This window comes from Schistocerca piceifrons, chromosome 2, assembly GCF_021461385.2.
Source record: "Schistocerca piceifrons isolate TAMUIC-IGC-003096 chromosome 2, iqSchPice1.1, whole genome shotgun sequence".
Classification (NCBI taxonomy): Eukaryota; Metazoa; Arthropoda; class Insecta; order Orthoptera; family Acrididae; genus Schistocerca; species Schistocerca piceifrons.
This window is the reverse complement of record NC_060139.1, coordinates 1,025,272,524-1,025,296,552: the sequence shown is the minus strand read 5'-3', so window position 1 is coordinate 1,025,296,552 and position 24,029 is coordinate 1,025,272,524. Positions and strand designations below refer to the sequence as shown.

Here is a 24,029-nt window from a genome sequence, read left to right as displayed (position 1 = left end):
GGTCTTCCAGAAAGAACTGGACACAATGTATTGTGAGAATCGAAAGTTTGGTGAATATATTAAATACTACTAATCTGTAATGAAAGATGGCACTGAATGCATTGAATACTAATAGTTACTGCAAAAGTATAATAATTATGGCACACTTATGATTGGACTTTCTTCATCAACTGCTAGAGAAGCAGTAGAATTCACTGGCCATTGAGACATTTCTCAAGAAGAAAAAGAGGGAGGGGAAGGGGAAATCCTCCATGCCTTCTTGACCCTTATACTTAAAGTGCAATTCTTAGTATTCCATTCAACAGCACACACACTTCCCAAACACCATGTTACACTGAAATTCAAAAGCTATATCAGATGCGTATTAATCATGCAGGAATTGTTATTGTACTGCAAATGGGAAATTACTATGATGTGGATTTGTCTCTGCCCAATAACTTTGTGGAGATGAAATTAGAACTCAATCCTATATTTAATAAAGACTTTACTTCATAGTCACGAGAAAACTGCCACAATCAAAATATCCAAGAATGATTAATTTTATAGCTTACCTAGTTTCATGTCGAAATCCATATTCACTTAGCAACATACATTTCCCGTGCAGATTGTTTCTTGTTCAAAGGCTGCTTGCATTCCTTTTTAAATAGCGGAATATAAATTGACTTCTGTGCACCACACTGAGTGGTATGATGCATTCATTTTGTTTACAAGACAAAAACATATAGTATAAAGAAGGCATTCTTTACTATTTTAGAAAAAGGACATTTTTTTCACAGTAATACGAAAATTTTCATGAAAAATGTATGCTTTCATTTGATTATGATTTAGGTCTAAAACCTGTTACAACCACATGCTGCTGGGGACTATGAGCCTAATGCTCAAGAGTCAACTGCATTTTGTTGGAATCAAAAGGGTTTGTCTAACATTTCCTTTACAGCAAGGATAGCCACAAACTCTGCACATGTGCAGATATCTATCTGCCTGACTGCACACTTTAAAACCAATGTACACCAGGAAATGGATGGCATGATGTATCATAAGTTGTCCCTTCCCACACTTAAAATATGAAGTCTTCATGCTATTCTGTTTCTTATAATTTTGGTTCCTGCTTTCCTTTTCCTTCACAAATTCGGGTCTTAAGAAAAAAAATTCACAGTAATATATGACATCTCCATACCCTTCTTTCATGAGTAAGGCTGCATCTTCACAGTTTTGTTGTGCAGTTGCTTTTCATATTTTGTCATAGCATGGAGTCTCCGATTCAAACATGAAGCAGCAACAGAAGGACCTCCTCATGATCATGCAGCAGGTTTGCCAGCATTGCTCTCCAAAAATTCATCACTGGCTCCATTTTCTCCTCAGTTCCCTTCATTTGATGAGGCAGAAGAAGATTGGGAGGCATATGAACACTGCCTATGGCAGTGTTTTCACGCCTTCCACCTTACAGATGCGGAGTTATATCATGCATCATTGTTTTTGTCATAAATTTCTGCCACCTTGTATCAACTTGATCATTGCTATCTTCCTATTATCGCCGCCACACACTCGTCGTGGTTGCTAGGATTCAGTTTTACCAATGTAAGAAGTGGCCCCGTCAGTCTTATTGTGCCTGGGCTGCAATCCTCCATAGCCTTAGTCTCAAGTGCCTTTTTCTCACAGCGAATTCAGAAGTCATACATGGACATTGTGGTTTGTGATGTTCTTGTCCGCTCTGCCCTGGATAAGGAGGTTTGTCAATGGGCTCTTCAGTGAGAGAACCCGTCCCTCAAAGAAGTTTTTTTCCATTTCCCTGTCATATGAGGTCTCATAAGCCACAGGTCAGCAACTGGGAGCCTGATGTAATATCACGGCTGTAGTACAAGGTGGTGCAGCTGTGTCTACTGTGTACCCAGCAGACGATGATATACCGGCAGTGCAATCCAGCCGATCTGGTGGGGCATGCTGCAGTAGTCTGCCACTCAACTGCACAGAACATAGAACCAGAGACCATGGATACGGATATTCAGAAAGTATCATTCTCAGGGCTGGTTCCCAGTCATGATTCTTGGAAGCTTTTTATCAAGGTTTTGGTTCTCTCATGACAGCTGCAAATGTAGGTAGACACTGGCATGGTATTTCCCTGCTTAAAGCACAAACATTTTCAGATCTTGTCTCTCCATAGTTGTCACTAGTAAACAGGCGCTTCAGGGGATACAGTAAACAACAAATCCCCTTCCTTGGCCAATTCATGGTGGAAGTCACCTACAAATCAGTGGATAAATCTGTTGCCTTTATTGTTGTCCACAACATTAGTTCAGCAAACATTTTTGGGCTTGATGCCTGTCAGACCTTTGGTTTTTTGGTTACAGATTCCATGCAATTTGTATCTGCTGAGGTCCCCTATCAGTCTTTGGAATCACAGCGCTCAGAATTTCAAGATACCTTTGCAGAAGGCCTAGAGTGCACCGCAGACTTTCAAGCCCACATAACCTTGAAGCAGTCTGCTCGTCTCATATTTTTTCAAGATAGGCAGAATCCTGCGTCTCACTGCTCCAAAGTCAAGGCAGAGTTTGGCTGGTTCATCTCTCTTGTGGTTGCAATTCCCACTTTGTTTAGTGAATGGTCCACATATCTTGTCACCATTAAGAAACCCTCTGGTAAACTGTGCCTTTGCAGCTATTTTATGGCCACTTTGAATTCACAGCCTGTGGTCAACACATACCCATTGTCATATCTTGACAAACTGTTCACATGCTTAGCAGGTGGTCAGTTCTTCCCCGAATTTGATCTTTCTGAAGCATATCACCAGTTAGCCCTGTATTATGAGACTATGTGTATTATGGTTGTTAACGTGCCGTTCAGCCTTTATGAGTACCAATTGTTGATGTTTGGGGTGGCAAGTGCCTCTGCAACTTTTCAGTGCTGTTTGGAACAGGTACTGTACAATATTCCACACTGCTTTAACTACCTGGATGACACTTTCATTACAGAATGTACTATGAGCAACTATCTGCACAACCTCTGGGCCCTCTTTCAAAAACTCTCAGCCGTGGGTCTGCCCTTTAATCTGCAGAGTCCAAAATTGCCAACCATTTCTTGAGTGACTGGGCCATTTCATATTGAGGCATGGCATCCAACCAATGAAGAGCATCATCAGGGCTATTATGGACCTGCTCCATTCGCTCATCGTTGTGCGAATCTGCAGGCTTTTTCAGGTAAAACTGCTTTTTATCATAGGTTCATTTTCAGGGTGTCCACCCACTGCATCTCCTTCTACGAAAAGGTACTCCCTTTGTCTGGTCTCAAATGTGTGACCAGGCCTTCACTGCACTGAAGGAATGCTATTTGTTGGCACCCAACAAATCACTGGTTTTGGTTACTGACGCCTCGCAGCACAGTGTGGAGGCAGTCCCCCCTCTGGAATTGAGATGGCTCAGAACAGCCATTGGCATTTGCATCCAGGGCAAGAAGGAGGCTCTGGACATAGTGTATGAAGTCACTAAATTTCACATTTTCTTGTATGGCACTAAATTCCAACTAATTACGGGGCACAAAAGCCTTGGCAGCCCACAGATTGCAGCAGTGGGCCTTATTCCTCTCCAAATACAACTACGACATTCAATTTCACCTCATGCAGTGCCATGCCAATGTGGATGAGTTACCCCGGCTGCCAGTTGGCCTGGACCCAAGTTTGACTGACAGGAGCTCATGTATTTTCATTTGGATGTCTCCTCCCAGGCAACAATGGTTGACCCCATCCTCAGGCAGGTAGTCCATTTAGTCCACCAGCGTTGGTATTCTCATCCTCCAGGGTGCTCATCTCGTCCACTTCACAAATACTCTGTCTTACGCCATTGTTTCTCAGTCTTAGATGGGGTCCTCCTCATCTCCACAGATGATACAGCTTTCCAGGTGGTCAACCCTGGGAGTTTGTGGTGGGACGTTTTACAGTGGTTATGTGAGGGGCACTGGGATGCTTCCCACAACAAAGCCTTGGGTCACAGACTCAGTAATGGCCCGGCATAGACCAAGAGCTGGAGCACTTGGGTGTTGTGCATCTCCAGCATGCTAGTCAACATGTGGCTCCCAGGTCATCATTCTCTCCATAGCCTCCAGCAACCCAGGCCCGAGAATGCATTCATGTTAATTTTGTGGTCAGTTTCTGAATGTGTTCTGGCTGACTCTCACTGACACATTTTCATATTTTCCACACATGGTCTGGTGTCCCTTGGCCATTACCAAAGCCACTGTCCAGCTATCCTCGTTTATGACAATGGACCCCAGCTACTGTCTCAGGTGCTTCATGATTTGTGTGGGCAGCAAGGCATTCACCATGTTCACAGAGAGGCCATCCCCTTGGTTCACATGTTTAAAGCCCGCATGCATGACTTCCCCACAAATTTTTTTCTGATGGCCTACCAGATGAAACCTACTGGTTCCCAGAGCCCAGAGAAGCTTCTCCACGGGCACCAGCCACGGATATTGCTCCATCACCTCTGTCCTGGATCTGCCGGCCATTGCATTCTAGTGTACAGGGTTAATGTTGGGGTCAGTAGTCTGGGGGCATGGTTTTGGTCAGCAATTCCATTGGATAACAGCAGTCATCACGCAACAGAATGGCTGCCTCATCTACACCCTATGGATAAGAGACTGGGTGGTCCAGCACCATAAGAGTCAGCTCCTTGTCTGAGTGAGCACTCAACCCCCTACCCTAGCCACATCATCATCTTCATCACTACCCCAGACAGTGTGTGCACCTACCTACAAGGACTCCAGCCTCCTCTTCCACCTGCAGTAGCACATCCACTTGAAGAACCTACATGTTTCCACCACCGGCTGCAGTTCCGGTAGCATTCCAGCCAGAGTGTTTACTCCTTGCCTTTTCAATGTCACACTGTCAGACTCAGGCTGCGGTGGTGTCACCACATCTTCCACACTGCTGCCAGACATCACCATGGGTCCCAACCTGGATTGTCCGTCTCCAGTTCTGTCACATCTTGCTATGATGGAGGGCATCAGAGCTCTCCTCATGCTGGCCACTATCGCCTATATCCCCAGATCTCTAGCGACTGGGGGTTGCTCTTTCCTCTTGCCTCCGGAGGCCTCCATGGACACAGACACAGTCTTCATATCGTGGCCATACATAACTCTCCCTGGTGATCAGCAATGTTCTGCCCTCCAAGGGGGGAGGCGGGGGGGGAGGGGAGGGTAGTGACCTGCATAGATCCACACCCAAGATCATAGTCATAAGTCATACCACGGAAGTCAGCAGATGTAGTTGGAAGTTCAACCACTGTCAGAGGTTGCATCTCACAGATGCGCACGAATCCTCTTGTCCGTGCACTCTGCTGGTCAGCTGTCACTTTTTAAAGATGAGACCAGCCAGTTCTAATACAGTTATGTATTTACCTCAGCACATGTGTTATAAGATAAGTTATTGTGAACATCCCCATGAGTTGTGTATGCATTATAATAAGTTGTTTTCTAGGCTTGATAAACTTTTTCAGAAAATTTACTACTCACACCAGCAACTTCATCATGTGCTCCATGCCAGAGAATTTAGCTCTTGACGCACAAAACAATGAATCCCGTGCCTATCACCTGTTGACCGTTTTGATTTTTTGGGCTTTCATTGACAATTAAATCTTAAAATTTATTGTGCATGGTGTTGTAATGGTGCTCTATAGCAAATTTGCAGTACCCTTCGGTTACACAACAGCATAATAGATGTCATGATTCTCATCCTTCTCTGAAAAGAAGTGTGATTCTCATTCATTTTTACATGCTTGAGATGTTAGATCATTAGAATTTCTGTGCAAACAGGCACTGGATATGTGAACATCTTCTACAAAAAAATCAAACTGCTAGGGATAAACAGTCTGACACTGTGATCCTGCCACACTATAAAGAAAGTTGTGCTGACCAAAATTGCCACACCAAATGTCAGAAGAAACAGCGTCACATCGTACTGTAAATGAAATGGCATGCCTTACCTAGTAGTTCTAAAAAGGACCAAGCAAAGTCGAGATATACTGAGTAGTGGTGAGACAGGCTGAATCTCTGGCAGCATGTGTGCAGCACATAGTACATGCAAGAAATTTTTTGCACACTGTGGGCAATCCTGCTTTAAAGGAACTGAAATATGCAGAATGTACTGGGCCATAATATACCCAACTGAATTAATTGGGCCATAAGACTTTCAGGAACATTAATCTTAAGAAATCTAAAAGCATTATTCTAAGAGCTTATTTAAGTGAAGATTTGAGATATTTCCAATATTAATCCTAAACCGAAAAGAAAATAACATGTACAGAAAGTAGTAATGTCTAGTAGAAGTGTCACACTTTTAGAATTGCAAAGACTGCGCACAAATTCTTTTACACAACTATGGTGCAAATTTTGAACTTATCTTGTACATTTTAAAACAGACGAATTTCACCAGTTGGTTATGAGGCAGTATTAAAAACTGAATATAAATATAACAACCAGCAAAGAGTATTTTGTATTTAAAAAGTAGCTACAGTACTTGTAAGTGTGGGGTATTAGAGATGTCAGATAACAGTAGGAAATGTGGATATTAGTCTAACAGAGAAACCTCCATAGTTCTTTTCGTGGTTTTGAAACTACATGTGAGCAATGTGCAATGCCATCTAGTCTTTTAGCGCCAAATATAACCAAACTGCACCACAGAATTTCTGCAAAAACTTCTAGTAATGATCTTATCATAACGTCATTCCTCACAGTCTCCTCCCTCTCATCCCACAGCCAACCAAATGCAACCATCCACAATGCAATGTTCATTCAACAGAAGTTGGGAGACTTGACAGATGTTCCTGTGAATGGTGAGGACACATTTGTTCAGACAGAAGGGTGATGCTTGTTTTGAACTGATTAATCGTGTTTTCTTCGGAGTTGTTATTCTGCTATCATTAATGACTACGTGCACATGAAGAATGAGATTCCAGCACACAAGAAAGTTTTGTTCTTATAATACATTAAACTTGATTATAAGAATTCTGAACCTCATAATCTCTTTTAACAGAGTCTGGTCATTTTATTATTGACAATTTAATATATTTCACTACTTCAGCTATTATAAATGACTAAGATATCTGAAATCAGGACTTCACCTGGTTTTGTTCTTTTTTACTGTACTTTGCTCCATTTAGTCTTTTACAACTTACTATATTCCTTCATATTTTTAAGATACCTGATGATAATCTTGAGATTGAAACCGGCTGTCAATGAAGAAATATTTATCAGCAGCTCTTGGTAGTTGAACAAGAGCTTTCTCTATAGTACTTAGAAGCTGTGGGCACCATCTTCACAAAATATCACAAGAAATAAAAGTAATGGTACCACAGAAAGCTCACTAGCTCTCAAACTTGCGAGACTTGGTCCTTCTCCCACTGTGAGAGGGCAAAATGAAAGAAAGGAGGAGTACTACAGTAAACTTTATTTTACCCTTCACTATCTATGCTAACTTTTGATATATTTCCTTTCCTCAGAACTGACTGCAGAAAAATTATTTTCTCCATCACTGATGTGAATTGTCGTCAAGTGCCTATTTACCTAGGTAAAACCATTTTAGCTAAATTCCATGTTTTCAACTATAATTAGGGATGCTCACTTTTCCTTCCAAAAACAATACTCAGTGACTTCAGGGATATGCAACACCATCATAATTTTTAAATAAATGCATTCTATTTCTGAACTGTCTGACATTCTTTTGTAAAGTGTGGTGTGTAAAAGGCCTATATTCACAAATGAGCCAGATGCATCTTTATGAAAATTTGACATGTTAAAAAAGCCACCATGCTAAGTATTAAGAGGGTAGAACGCTCTCTGACAAACTGTCTTCGGACAATTGCTTGTTACACTGGTGAAGAGTAAAAATTTATTATGAATAAAACAAGTTGCTCCTTGCTAAATCAAACTCTCAGGTCACAAAATTACCACTAAAATCTCTGATTAGCTCTAGTTTTAAAGTGTTGTGTGTGAGTCTGTGCAGGGGGAATTCACCGTGACCTTCACAAAATTATCTTTGAAGTACTGTGCACAGAAAACAGTGTCATGATGCCCACAAGAAGTAATTTCCATTAATTGTTGCTATTTTTTAGTCTAATTTTAGCCTGGATGTATGACAGCAATGGAGGGGTGTACTGTGTGGTTTGTGTCAGACACATTGGAGGATACATTAAAGTACACTTTCTGTCTGAATATTCAGCCAATTTTTTTTTTTTTTTTTTTAAAATCAGTCTACTGACTGGTTTGATGCGGCCCGCCACGAATTATTTTCCTGTGCTAACCTCCATCTCAGAGTAGCACTTGCAACCTACGTCCTCAATTATTTGCTTGACGTATTCCAATCTCTGTCTTCCTCTACAGTTTTTGCCCCCTACAGCTCCCTCTAGTACCATGGAAGTCATTCCCTCATGTCTTAGCAGATGTCCTATCATCCTGTCCCTTCTCCTTATCAGTGTTTTCCACATATTCCTTTCCTCTCCGATTCTGCGTAGAACCTCCTCATTCCTTACCTTATCAGTCCACCTAATTTTCAACATTCATCTATAGCACCACATCTCAAATGCTTCCATTCTCTTCTGTTCCGGTTTTCCCACAGTCCATGTTTCACTACCATACAATGCTGTACTCCAGACGTACATCCTCAGAAATTTCTTCCTCAAATTAAGGCCGGTATTTGATATTAATAGACTTCTCTCACCCAGAAATGCCTTTTTTGCCATAGCGAGTCTGCTTTTGATGTCCTCCTTGCTCCGTCTGTCATTGGTTATTTTACTGCCAAGGTAGCAGAATTCCTTAACTTCATTGACTTCGTGACCATCAATCCTGATGTTAAGTTTCTCGCTGTTCTCATTTCTACTGCTTCTCATTACCTTCGTCTTTCTCCGATTTACTCTCAAACCATACTGTGTACTCATTAGACTGTTCATTCCATTCAGCAGATCATTTAATTCTTCTTCGCTCACTCAGGATAGCAATGTCATCAGCGAATCGTATCATTGATATCCTTTCACCTTGTATTTTAATTCCACTCTTGAACCTTTCTTTTATTTCCATCATTGCTTCCTCAATGTACAGATTGAAGAGTAGGGGCGAAAGGCTACAGCCTTGTCTTACACCCCTCTTAATATGAGCACTTCGTTCTTGATCGTCCACTCTTATTATTCCCTCTTGGTTGTTGTACATATTGTATATGACCCATCTCTCCCTATAGCTTACCCCTACATTTTTCAGAATCTCGAACAGCTTGCACCATTTTATATTGTCGAACGCTTTTTCCAGGTCGACAAATCCTATGAAAGTGTCTTGAATTTTCTTTAGCCTTGCTTCCATTATTAACCACAACGTCAGAATTGTCTCTCTCGTCCCTTTACTTTTCCTAAAGCCAAACTGATCGTCACCTAGCGCATTCTCAATTTTCTTTTCCATTCTTCTGTATATTATTCTTGTAAGCAGCTTCGATGCATGAGCTGTTAAGCTGATTGTGCGATAATTCTCGCACTTGTCAGCTCTTGCCGTCTTCGGAATTGTGTGGATGATGCTTTTCCGAAAGTCAGATGGTATATTGCCAGACTCATATATTCTACACACCAATGTGAATAGTCGTTTTGTTGCCACTTCCCCCAATGATTTTAGAAATTCTGATGGAATGTTATCTATCCCTTCTGCCTTATTTGATCGTAAGTCCTCCAAAGCTCTTTTAAATTCCGATTCAAATACTGGATCCCCTATCTCTTCTAAATCGACTCCTGTTTCTTCTTCTATCACATCAGACAAATCTTCACCCTCATAGAGGCTTTCAATGTATTCTTTCCACCTATCTGCTCTCTGCTCTGCATTTAACAGTGGAATTCCTGTTGCACTCTTAATGTTACCACCATTGCTTTTAATGTCACCAAAGGTTGTTTTGACTTTCCTGTATGCTGAGTCTGTCCTTCTGACAATCATATCTTTTTCGATGTCTTCACATTTTTCCTGCAGCCATTTCGTCTTAGCTTCCCTGCACTTCCTATTTATTTCATTCCTCAGCGACTTGTATTTCTGTATTCCTGATTTTCACGGAACATGTTTGTACTTCCTCCTTTCATCAATCAACTGAAGTATTTCTTCTGTTACCCATGGTTTCTTCGCAGCTACCTTCTTTGTACCTATGTTTTCCTTCCCAACTTCTGTGATGGCCCTTTTTAGAGATGTCCATTCCTCTTCAACTGTACTGCCTACTGCGCTATTCCTTATTGCTGTATCTATAGCGTTAGAGAACTTCAAACGTATCTCATCATTCCTTAGTACTTCCGTATCCCACTTCTTTGCGTATTGATTCTTCCTGACTAATGTCTTGAACTTCAGCCTACTCTTCATCACTACTATATTGTGATCTGAATCTATATCTGCTCCTGGGTACGCCTTACAATCCAGTATCTGATTTCGGAATCTCTGTCTGACCACGATGTAATCTAATTGAAATCTTCCCGTATCTCCCAGCCTTTTCCAAGTATACGTCCTCTTGTGATTCTTGAACAGGGTATTCACTATTACTAGCTGAAACTTGTTACAGAACTCAATTAGTCTTTCTCCTCTTTCATTCCTTATCCCAAGCCCATATTCTCCTGTAACCTTTTCTTCTACTCCTTCCCCTACAACTGCATTCCAGTCGCCCATGACTATTAGATTTTCGTCCCCCTTTACATACTGCATTACCCTTTCAATATCCTCATACACTTTCTCTACCTGTTCATCTTCAGCTTGCGACGTCGGCATGTATACCTGAACTATCGCTGTCGGTGTTGGTCTGCTGTCGATTCTGATTAGAACAACCCGGTCACTGAACTGTTCACAGTAACACACCCTCTGCCCTACCTTCCTATTCATAACGAATCCTACCCCTATTATACCATTTTCTGCTGCTGTTGATATTACCCGATACTCATCTGACCAGAAATCCTTGTCTTCCTTCCACTTCACTTCACTGACCCCTACTATATCTAGATTGGGCCTTTGCATTTCCCTTTTCAAATTTTCTAGTTTCCCTACCACGTTCAAGCTTCTGACATTCCACGCCCCGACTCGTAGAACGTTATCCTTTCGTTGATTATTCAATCTTTTTCTCATGGTAACCTCCCCCTTGGCAGTCCCCTCCTGGAGATCCGAATGGGGGACTATTCCGGAATCTTTTGCCAATGGAGAGATCATCATGACACTTCTTCAATTACAGGCCACATGTCCTGTGGATACACGTTACGTGTCTTTAATGCAGTGGTTTCCATTGCCTTCTGCATCCTCATGTCGTTGATCATTGCTGATTCATCCGCCTTTAGGGGCAATTTCCCACCCCTGGGACAAGAGAGTGCCCTGAACCTCTATCCGCTCCTCCGCCCTCTTTGACAAGGCCGTTGGCAGAATGAGGCTGACTTCTTATGCCGGAAGTCTTTGGCCGCCAATGCTGATTATTTCTAAAAATTTAGGCAGTGACGGGGATTGAACCCGGGACCGAAGATGTTTTGATTATGAAACAAAGACGTTACCCCTAGACCACGGGTCAGAACCATATTTTGTTGTATGTGCAATGAAATATGTGACAATGGTTCTATAATAGTGCTACAATTTAGTTTGGCTTGTGTACAGTGATTAGAAAGTATGGTGTCATTCTGTGTCATTAAGAAACAAAAAATCTGCTAAAACATTGTTCTATATTTTCAGAAATGTAATTTTGAAACTACAACATGATCTGCCATGCCAATGATAATATTTGCGACCATAACCAGCTTAGAGATCCTTGCATCTGTTATGTGTTTCATACGTAAGGTCCTTGGTTGAATCATAAAAAGTCATTCATGGCTCCTGGAGAGATCCCTCAAATTGCGTAAGATAGTTGCTTTAGAAAGACAACAGCATTATCACATGGCCTTTCAAAGAATAAAAGGGAGCATTAACTTTTCTCAGTACACAGTTAGCCACGCAGCCAATGCTTCATGAAATCTGTTGCAGTCTCATTCGAGTCCTATATAGTAACTGATGAGGATAATGGTGAATCTAGTGCTAATACACTGTCACTGCAACAGAGCACAATACCACTCTCATTTCTAGTGAAATTAGTCCACACAGTAACATAAAACAACACAGAGTTAAATGATTGTGTAAGCCAACTAGAGCATAAAAATATTGCAGACTTGCTGGCATCTAGATTACAGCAGTTGAATTCTGCAATGTACAGAGTGACTAGTGTGTAGCAAGTGCTTAAAATAGTAGTAGTAGTAGTAGTAGTAGTAGTAGTAGTTGTTGTTGTTGTTGTTGTTGTTATTGTTGGTTATATTTGCATTCAGCTTTTTTCACTAAAACTGTGGTGTTTGAAACAATGAATTACAGCACATTTTCACTAAAGATTTAGGAAAGAGATGTTGGAAATGGGGCGAACTGATGTTTGCTGACTACAGTTGGATTTACAAATAACTATCAACAACAGTATGCAAATGACAAGAAAAACAGTTGTGCCTTCTCTGACTTTTCTCCAAGGGTGAAATATATGTAAAGGGGTTTAGGTCAATTCAGAGAACTTGGAACAGCTAATAAATAGAGCTAACCTTACACATTAATGGCCATTTTTGTATACAACATCTTCTGAATCAAAGATGAGCTGTTTCCATCAAAGACCCAATGCACAAATTAAATTTTATTGGCTGGTATTATCTGATACTGCCTGGTCAAAACCAGCTAATAAGCACACAAACACATTAGAATATACAGCACAATTTTTTTAAAAAAGTGTGATAAGTTATTTTAACTTTAAGGAAACAGACTTTTAAGAAACTGTTAGCATAAACTGTTTTAGATAAGCAATTTACAAGCAAAATGCAAAAAAGCACTGTGTGAGTATGTAACACTAGCAAACATCTTGATTCAACAAGAAATATTTGGTTATAAATATACAGCCAGCAACAGTTAAAAACATTGTTAATGACTGTTGAGTCTTAATCCAGACAGATTACTGAAGTAAATAAAGAAATAATAACAAGTGACACACTTTTGCATTACTGGTGTGTTTTATATCACCTCACCTGCTTGCCCTCACACAATTTCATTGGACTACTCATTATTAGTCTTAAAATGAGGTTTTCCATACGTGATAAATGAATTTATAGTATCTGAAAGATTATAGTAACTGGAAGATTTAACAGTGTCTCTCTGCTAAGAGTGAAACTAGAAATCTATATACCTTGACAAGACACATTCAGCAATATACTGGATAAATAATCTGAAAAGTGTTTCAAAATCAAGAGATCACTTTTTCAAGATCTGGGTAGAACTAATTTATACTACCTATAGACTTTAAGAAAGCAGTTACAAATGGAGAGTACTGATCAATGTGTTAAGGTGCAGCCTTTCCGGCATGATAAGAAGCCATGTTACAGGGAATCATACAAGGAGTCAACACATGCTATTTGATATCCTTCATAAGACATGATATTTTCAGTACCAGAAATAAGTAACATTTCTACAATAACTACAGCACTCTTCTGGAAGATAGATGTAATGGAAAAGCTGTTATCGCTTTTTTTTATGAAGGAGGGAAAACTTTGTATGTTTCCGGCAGTCTTTCAGGTTCCAAACATATGGTACATTCGGTAGGTACACATTTTTTAAATGAACCATCACAGATTTGATGTAATATGTTAATGACAACTGATGGCAGTTTTGCTCCTGCAAAACAGCAATTTCCATTATTGGTTGACAACATGATTCGAATAAGATAGTTCGTGCCTTTTGTGGACCACATTTAACTAATGCTTTTTTAGTTTTCTGCCATTCCACTCCCAATCTCTCTTCATGTGCTGACTTATAATCTCCATCCGTAAAGTCAGTTATGGTCATCTGCCATCTGTGTGTCTATTACTCATCTGTATGTGTCACTGTATGCTTTTGAAATGTGGTGCTACAGAAGAATGCTGAAGATCAGGTGGCTAGATCGCATAACAGAATTTGGGAGACAAGAAATTTGTGACACAACTTGCCTAAATAAAGGGATGAGTTGATAGGACACATTCTGAGACATCAAGTGATCACCAATTTAGTTATTATAGGAAAGTGTGGAGGATTAAAATTGTAGAGGGAGACCAAGAGATGAGTACAGTATGCAGATCTAGAAGGATATTGGATGCTGTAGTTATTTGGAGATGGAGAGGCTTGCATGGGATAGAGCAGAATGGAGAGTTGCATCAAACCAGTCCTCACATTGAAGACCACAAAAACAACAACACTTTTCCCTATCCATAATTTCTTCTGTGACTAGGCTTAGTTCCTCTACATCTTTTATAACCTCCCTTCCACACTGTGGTGGTCTAGCATTTCTAAGTGTACTCTCACATCTTCTTGGGTAAACTGCTGTTGCTTATTATATAGATACACAGGCTAGCCTCAGTCACCTTTTTGTCTTTTCATCTGTCTGTTCACTGATCTGTGTGTACAGTTTCTTATTTTGCCTTTTCTTCCAAATGTCACATTCCTTTCTGGGGCCAAATACTACTTTAGTATTTTAGTCTCTACTTTCTTCATGTCCTTGGATTCAGTTTTCCTGTAGTGAGGAAGACATTTGGATTCAAACAGCACTTCTGGTCTTATTACCATCTTCAAGTGCTGAAAATTAGTTTTTATGGTTATTGATTTCATGTAAATGAGTTGTAAGAGCCTTTAACGGAAACTCCATTTTCATAATTATGTTTTTAATATTTTCTTTGTCTTGTCCATGTCATCATTTGCACTCCATTTTCAACTTTCTTTTATTATTATGTGTGCTGTTTTAAAGTTCATCAGCATTTTCATTGCTTCTGTCTTTTTACATGAAATTTTCAAGAGTGTTTTCTGAGATGTCATTGCAGAAGCATTTTTCCCTGATCTTTTCTTTCATTTAGGACCACTAATCAGCAAAGTATGAACAGTATACGCTTAGATTGTTCTTGTGAACTCACCTTATAACAGCTGTGCTTCTTTTTGCCACTGTTCTCTCAATTCCCAGATTATTTTTTCCCAAAACTAAATTAAAACAGTACTGATGAGACAGCATGAGTCTTTGTATCACTCCTCTCCTGATACCAAAAGGTTCTGATGCTACTCCCTGAAGTCATACTTTAGACTTGGTATTTTTGTCTGCATGATAAGATCTCCGATCTTGTGGCCCACACAGAATTTCCCGACGATGTCAACTAATGTTTGTCTATTGAGTTGTATTTCACATTAAAACCTGCAAATGTAGAGACTGACTGCCTGTTTTCCAACTTCCAAATTTTTGTAGTAAATCTATGTATTGTCTTACAAGAAAGATTGAAGAAAGGCAAACTTAGAATTACAGCATTTGCAGATTTAGAGAATGCTTTAGACAGTGTTGACTGGACTACATTCTTTCAAATTTTGTAGGCTGCGGGGATAAAATACAAGGGTTGAAATGTTATTTATAACTTTTAGAGAAACCAGAGTGAAGTTATAAAGAGTTAAAGGATATCAAAGGGAAGCAGTAGCTGAGAGGACAGTAAGACATGGTTTTTAGCCTATCACTTGAGTTATGCAATCTGTACCTTGAGCAAGCAGTATAAGAAACTAAAGAGAAAACTTTGACATTTGTCGTTGACAGTGTAATTCTCTCACAGATGGCAAAGCACTCGAAAGAGTAAGTGGATGGCAAGAAAAGTGTCTTGAGAAAAGATTACAAGATGAACAAGAGTAATGGAATGTAGACTAATTAAATTAGGCAATACTAAGGGGTGACATTAGAGAAAGATATACTAAAAGTAGTAGATGGGTTTAACTATTTGTGGAGTAAATTAACTGACAATGGCCAAAGTAAAGAGGATATAAAATGCAGACTGATAGCAAGAAAAACATTTTTGAAAAAGAGGAATGTATCAACATTTAATATCAATTTAAGTAATATGACGTCTTTGTTGAAGATATTTGTCTAAGTGTAGCCTTGTATATGAGGGAAGATAGATGATGAGCTACTCAAAAAAAAAAAGAGAATAAAAGATTTTGGAATATCAAAGAAAAAATGGGAAGGACAAGTAACTAAAGAAGAGATACTAACTGAAAAGAAATTTGTGGCACAACTTGATAAAAGAAGAGGTTCACCTTTCTTATTTAAAATACTGCTTTGTTTTCACCAATCTTGTTTTCTGTCTCTTTTTCTATCCCATTTAGCAGAAATATCCCTCTGTAGTTATTTACATCTTTGTGTTGTTTCTACTTGTTTATTGGTGATGATTACCAACTTCTAATCCTATGGTATTCTCTACTTTCCCAGATATCTTTAAGGAATTGTAGTGTTTATCATCATCTTATTACCTGCCCATTTTATAATTCCAGCTTAAATTTGATGTTCTCCTATACCACTATTATTCTTTTGCCCTTGATCATTCTTTTTAGCCCTTTCTTCAATGTCTCATCTGATTGTCAAAATACTTTACATTAAACAGGTTTGTTTTTAGTGACCTTTTGAAGATCAATAGCTCATTTGGATACTCAGAAAAGATTTTAGATATTTTTATTATTTACTGCCACTCTGAAGTGTAGCTGTCATAGTGTAAAGTCTTGAGGTTTTTCTTCTGCAGTTCTCTTCTAATTCATCCAGTTCAGCTCCACAGCTTGCCTTTTGACACTTTCTGGTTAATTTCACATTTTTCATTTTTTTTAATGCTCATGTGATTTAACTGTCATTTGCTTAACTAAGTGTTCCTTGATATTCGTTTCAACAATGGAAAAAAATCCAGGATGGAATAAAAACAATATGGAAAGTATAGAGTGTTACCCACCATAGCAGTCACGGCTCTAGTACTGAGACAGTGGCCGTGTGTGTGTGTGCGTGTGTGTATGTGTGAGAGAGAGAGAGAGAGAGAGAGAGAGAGAGAGAGAGAGAGAGAGAGAGAGAGTTGTGCTCGTGCGAATGTTTGTGTGTGTTTCCTGCTGTATAAGAAGGACTCTGTCCAAAAGCTTTAATATTTTAGCAGTCTCTTTTACTGTGTTTGTCTCCTCTACGTGATGAAAATCTATCCTCTCCATATCATTGTGATACTCATATAGTCACTCCGGGGCACTTGTTTGAAGTGTATTGACATTATTTTTAAGTTTAATTATCTGTAGTATTTGATAAAACCTTCTCCATTACGGCTGACTTGTCTGTGAACTGGAAAACCACCTACTACGCTTCTGTGCTTCTTTTCAGGGCCTATTTGTGCATTGAAATCATCTACCACAATTATCACTTGGTGCTGTGATATTTGGATACATGTTTCCTCAAGTTCTTCCCAAAACAGTTAAAAGTCTTCAGGGCTCCTCTAGTTTTTTATGTTCACAGTAGCAAGTCTGTCTACGATTGTGGACAATTTTTTGCTGGATATAGAAATCAGGTTCGATAATTTTCATGATGCTGATTTCACACTTATAACTGATTAAGGAACTGGTTTTCTGTAGCATGTATATGCTGAAGTGATCATACATTTTTCTGGTTCCATGTCTGAATTTACCAATTTTAGCTATTGTGTTTATGCTCAACATGCTAACTATGTGCTGCTTCTTAGTGTGAAGTTTTGAGGGTTTCAGAAGCTCCAACTCTCCACTGCTACTGATGTTCTAGGCACCCCATAATTTGATATCTGGAGAGAGTGTGTCATTCCAACATAGGCCTGGTTACCGGCTGGAGTATTTGCCAACACAGTTTCCATCATGCATAAGCTGAAAATCACTATGTGAAGATGGTTGTTATGTAACTTTCATTCGTAAATAGAGCCTCTTAGTAAACAAATGTTACATAAGGTGAAATCAGAATAATGTGCATCTGTCTCAAGAATATGCAGCATGAACCCTCAGCTTAAGGCAGACAAAATACTGTGTTACAGAAAGCAGATGAGTGACCAGGTATTGGGTGTACTTATAGTTATATAGTTATATACAGTTATATACAGTTCCGCACTGTCGCCTGATAAACAAAGTAAGAGCCTACGGAATATCAGACCAGCTGTGTGGCTGGATTGAAGAGTTTTTAGCAAACAGAACACAGCATGTTGTTATCAATGGAGAGACGTCTACAGACGTTAAAGTAACCTCTGGCGTGCCACAGGGGAGTGTTATGGGACCATTGCTTTTCACAATATATATAAATGACTTAGTAGATAGTGTCGGAAGTTCCATGCGGCTTTTCGCGGATGATGCTGTAGTATACAGAGAAGTTGCTGCATTAGAAAATTGTAGCGAAATACAGGAAGATCTGCAGCGGATAGGCACTTGGTGCAGGGAGTGGCAACTGACCCTTAACATAGACAAATGTAATATATTGCGAATACATAGAAAGAAGGATCCTTTATTGTATGATTATATGATAGCGGAACAAACACTGGTAGCAGTTACTTCTGTAAAATATCTGGGAGTATGCGTACGGAACGATTTGAAGTGGAATGATCATATAAAACTAATTGTTGGTAAGGCGGGTACCAGGTTGAGATTCATTGGGAGAGTGCTTAGAAAATGTAGTCCATCAACAAAGGAGGTGGCTTACAAAACACTCGATCGACCTATACTTGAGTGTTGCTCATCAGTGTGGGATCCGTACCAGGTCGGGTTGACGGAGGAGATAGAGAAGATCCAAAGAAGAGCGGCGCGTTTCGTCACTGGGTTATTTGGTAACCGTGATAGCGTTACGGAGATGTTTAATAAACTCAAGTGGCAGACTCTGCAAGAGAGGCGCTCTGCATCGCGGTGTAGCTTGCTCGCCAGGTTTCGAGAGGGTGCGTTTCTGGATGAGGTATCGAATATATTGCTTCCCCCTACTTATACTTCCCGAGGAGATCACGAATGTAAAATGAGAGAGATTAGAGCGCGCACGGAGGCTTTCAGACAGTCGTTCTTCCCGCGAACCATACGCGACTGGAACAGGAAAGGGAGGTAATGACAGTGGCACGTAAAGTGCCCTCCGCCACACACCGTTGGGTGGCTTGCGGAGTATCAATGTAGATGTAGAATGTAGATAGATGTAGGTATTGTCTTTGTTTATCTTCTTATCTTCCCTAGAGATGAATATTAACATATGTCTGTCTGTCTGTCTGTCTGTCTCTGTGTCTGTCTATCGGTCTGCATGAATGGAATCACATACGAGTAGTTCAATGGTGCCTTCCACTTGGCTGTAAGAATAAACACAAAAACGGACAAACCTTCAGGTGTACTTCTAAAATAGTTGTGATGTGTGTGTTATTCATTGTTTATGGCTAAATACACCAACTCTGGTCTATCCAATGATGATATAAAGAGAGCACACTGGAGTAAGCAGTTCCAATTAATATGGGTCTAGTTTTGATAACAGCACAGAGACAGAAGCCTTTTCTGCTGATGCGCCATTCTCAGAATGTGTGCCAAAGTCATTATTTCCTTTCAGGCCTGCATGCACAATAGGTTCACCCTATCAGAAAAGCATGTAAACGGATTGGAAATTGCACTCTGGAGAAGTATGTTCCAAGTAAAGTGTACAACAAAAACCACCGTCAAATGTTAGCGAAAGATCTCGCCGAGCACCTGAGAAAATTCTGTTGCCATAAAATTGCTAATTGGTCTGAAGGCTTCTATCCCATCAACTGTTGACCACTCAGCTGTGGTGATAGAATACAGCAAATGGGAAACTGAAATTTTAAATTTTGCATGTAATAAATCATTCATGCTGGAGGATTGCACAAACATACTGTCATTGGATTGTTAAACAGACACCCATGTGGAGGACATAGTAATAAGCATCCCTGGCACAGAAATGCAATTGAAAGAGTTGAAAATAAATGAGTAACCAGATCTCGATAGAATCCTAATTTGATTTTACAGCGCGTATCAATGACACTGGCCTATTACTTTGCTTTATCATGAATCTGTCACCTAATGCTATGTCCAGCTGCGAAAAATCTCATGTGTCTCCAGCATATAAGAAGGGTAAAGGAATGGACTAGCAAAATTACAGACCAATGTATGTAATATTGTTTTGTTGCAGAATTCTTTAACACATTCTCAGTTTGAATACAAGACATTTCCTTGAGACGGAAAAATCTTCTGTCCACAAATCAACATGGATTTACAAAGCATCACTCAGACAAAACTTGGATTGCCCTTTTCTTGCACAATATCCTGTGAACCATGGATGAAGGGTGACAGGCAGATTCTATATTCCTAGATTTCCGGAAAATATTTGACACAGTGTCTTATGGCAAATTTAATGCAAAAATATGAATATACAGAATAAGTTCCCAGACACATGAGTGGCTTGAGGACTTCTTAAGTAATAGAACCCAGTACACTGTTCTCAATGAAGAAGGTTCATTATAGACAAGGATACAGTCACAAGTGCCCCAGGGGTGTGTACTAGAACCATTCTTATTCTCTATATACAAAATGATCTAACAAACAGTCAAGTACCAATCTGTGGCTGTTCGCTGATGATGCTGTAGTGTACAGGGGTGTCATCACTAAGTGACTTCAGGAGATACAAGATGGCTTTGACAAAATTTCTAGTTGGCAGGATGAATGGCAGCTAGCTCTAAATGTAATAATGCAGATGACTAGGAAACACACTTGTGTTTCTGAGTACAGTATTAGTAGAGTGCTGCATAACAAAGTCACATTGTTTAACTATCTAGGCATAATGCTGCGAAGTGATAGGAAATGGAATGAGCACATGAGAATGGTAGTAGTGAAGATGAATGGTCAGCTACAGTTTATTGGGAGAATTTTAGGAAACTGTAGCTTATCTATAAAGGAGGCCACATACAAAACAATTGCACAATGTGTTCTTGAGATCTGCTTGAGTGTTTGGGATCCTCACAATGGTAGATTAAAGGAAGACACTGAAGCAATTCAGAGGCAGGCTGCTAGGCCTGTTACCAGTAGGTTTGATCAACATACAAGTACTACGTAAATGCTTTGTGAACTCTAGGGAGAATTTCTGGCCGGAATAAATGCTGTTGATTAAATTTAAAGAACCAGCATTTGAAGTTGAATGTTGAAGTATTCTACTGCCACCAACGTACATTTTACCTAAGGACCATGCACAGTCAATTTCCTTGCCGTATTTGCAAATAGAACAGGAAAGGAAATGTTCAATATTGGTACAAGGTACCCTCTGTCATGCATCATATAGTGGCATATGGAGTATGTATATAGATGATTATGCAGATGATGTATATGTGTGACAGGCCCCAGTTTATTTTCTTAAGTTTTCTCATTGTGGCTGCCTAGCATTAACATTTATCACCAGCAAACATCTCCCACATCAAAATCATCCTTAGCACACACTTTCTACATCAATTCCTCAGTGGTGATGTTTGTTCCCTCAGCCTCCCCCCTCAGTGCATCATCATGTCAGAAAATAACATGCTGTGTTTTTTCCACACTGTCACTCTTGCTCCTAAAACTTCAGCTTTTCACAAACAAATTACCATCTTATTTTGTGCATTCCAAAATTGAGTTTAACACCACATATTATCTGCCTGAAGAAAGTAATCAACTTCATTACCACTACTATATGGAGAGTATCACTGCTTCTAACTGGCTGCGCAAACTGTGGTGTCACCGCCAGACACCACACTTGCTAGGTGGTAGCCTTTAAATCGGCCGCGGTCCATTAGTATACGTCGGACCCGCATGTTGCCACTGTCGGTGATAGCAGACCGAGCGCCACCACACGGCAGGTCTAGAGAGACGTACTGGCACTCGCCCCAGTTGTACAGCCGACGTTCATAGCAATGGTTCACTGACAACTACGCTCTCATTTGAAGAGACGATAGTTAGCATAGCCTTCAGCTACATTTGCTACGACCTAGCAAGGCGCAGTATTCAACTGATATTGAGATTCTATTAATGTATCATCAAGAGCAATGTTCTACAAATGTGGATTAAAGTTAAGTATTCCAGAAGCTACGTACTTTTCTTTATAGCATTCATTACGTATCCTGTTTCAGACCTCACGCCAGCCTGCGTGAGTTTAAGCGCATGCCTTTCGGCTTCCTCTCATTGTGTCTAGGCTGTCTTGTCTAGACACAACACAAACTCCCATTTCCCCTAAACTCGTTCCCATATTTTGCCATTTGAAGGAACTGCTGGATCTGAAACCTAACACTTTTTTCATGTTTCCTTGATGTGTCTATTGCCATATGATAAATAGAAGTTTCTTTTGTACTATCATTCCATTGCAACTTCAAACTGGAATCACTTTCATTCAGCACAGTAATGGAAATTTCATCATAATATAGTGCTTATCAACCACATCAGTGCAGTATGGAGTATGTATGTAGGTGATGCAGACGTATGACAGGCTAACAGTCATGATCATAGAAAGTTCTTGAGAAGAATAATGTGTTCCAGAAATATCTTTATTTCTTAAATTGGAAAATTATTAACTGTATCTTCATACAACATATCACAGCTGCACCCTTTAAAAACACTCTTCTCAAACAGATATAGTAATAGGTATGGTTCAAATATTCTAGGCATTTCAGAGCTTCTACATTGCAGGGTGTGCAACAGTGTGTGTTAGTAAATTATATAGTTACCTTCCCTATTTCCTATGTGTCACCTGAATTCTGATGCCATTATTTTAGAATAATTTTCAGTTTACTTTTTTTTTTATTATTTTTTTAAGGTGCAAGAGAAACAACACATTTAATGCTTCCATTCAAAATTTGTAACTACACTAGGACAAAACATTAAAGGGATTGTGACAAAGTCTGCTGGGGAAACAGAAACACATCCACCAGGATGTACCATGCAACACATTAAAAGCACATCACAAAGCCTCACCTTTATATGTTCCAGCTCATTTTCTGTTGTCTGCAACTGTTTTAATAATTCTGGAACTGACACCCTATTTGGTGCCTTATGTGCAAACTCCAGTACCTGAAATAGCATGTATGTTATCATTTATTTGCTTTTACTGTAACATGAATGTCAAAGCTGTGTTAAGTTAAGACAAAGTTAATTTATGAGAAGTATGTAATCATGTTAAAACTAGAATTCTAAGGGGGAAAACAACTTCCAAAAGGTGCAAGAGACTGTTGAATCCTTCAGATTCAGCATAGGAAGCCAGAGTGCTTGGATGTCAGAAGTTTTATTTACCACTCCATTTTCGAATTTCAATATATAACACACAATAATTAATACTCAACACACTACTACAAATAAAATTACACTTTTTATGGACAGAATGTTCCACCAGTAATGAAGTTAACAAAACAGGTGTGGTTTAAATGAAATACATTTGATGGGGCAAGATATGAGTCAATAAATAAACTGGCAAAGGTTCTAATTAATCAAGTGATGCAAGCATTTGTATTACAGAGCTTAACAAACTCTGTGGCAGAGGTTTCTTCCTCTAATCACATTTCTTTCTAGGATTTACAATGGCCAAGTGCTTCTGCTTAATGTGTAATCGGTTTAAAGAATACATAGAAAAAATATAAATGGCTGAGAGTGTTAACTGCACTGCAAATGTCACATGAGAAAAAATAACAAATCAAAAATTATTTCTATCTCACTACCATGCGTGGAGAGAGAGCTATATCTCTCTTTGATAGAATTATCTAACAGATAAAGACATTTAAAGCAAAAAAAGGAAAACAGAACTCAGTGTAGATGAACTGTTTTAAAAAAATCCTCCACAATTTATAAGAATGGAAATGTAACATATCAGTTTCTGTTCGCATAGACATGTTACGTAACCTGATTGCATATATGCGGAAATATACTTGATTTCTCTCACTGAAAAAACTTTGCTCAAAACAAACAAACATGTTAAAAGTTTGATTTACATCATCCCACAGAAATCCAGATTCAGGCTTCTTCAGATTTTCCATAAAGGAAATTTGCCAGTGACCTTGCAAAGGTTCTGTAACTAGCTGTAACTGAGAAATGTTTCCCATTTTTGTTAGAATATGGGCATAATTGACAAAGATGAAACATATTATCTTGGATCACAACTGATTTCTGAAGAGTGAATGAATCTCATTTTTGATAGATTTATTTTT

The 24,029-nt window shown here is 39.3% G+C and overlaps 1 protein-coding gene across 1 annotated transcript in view; it reads right to left on the bottom strand.

The window, feature by feature from the left end:
- LOC124777615 (protein quick-to-court) overlaps nt 1-24,029 on the bottom strand; it is a 342,810-nt gene that overhangs the window by 28,071 nt on the left and 290,710 nt on the right. Inside the window, exon 7 of the mRNA XM_047253077.1 lies at nt 22,807-22,902. Within this exon, the coding sequence (XP_047109033.1) occupies nt 22,807-22,902 (96 nt within the window). The remainder of the gene's footprint in view (nt 1-22,806; nt 22,903-24,029) is intronic.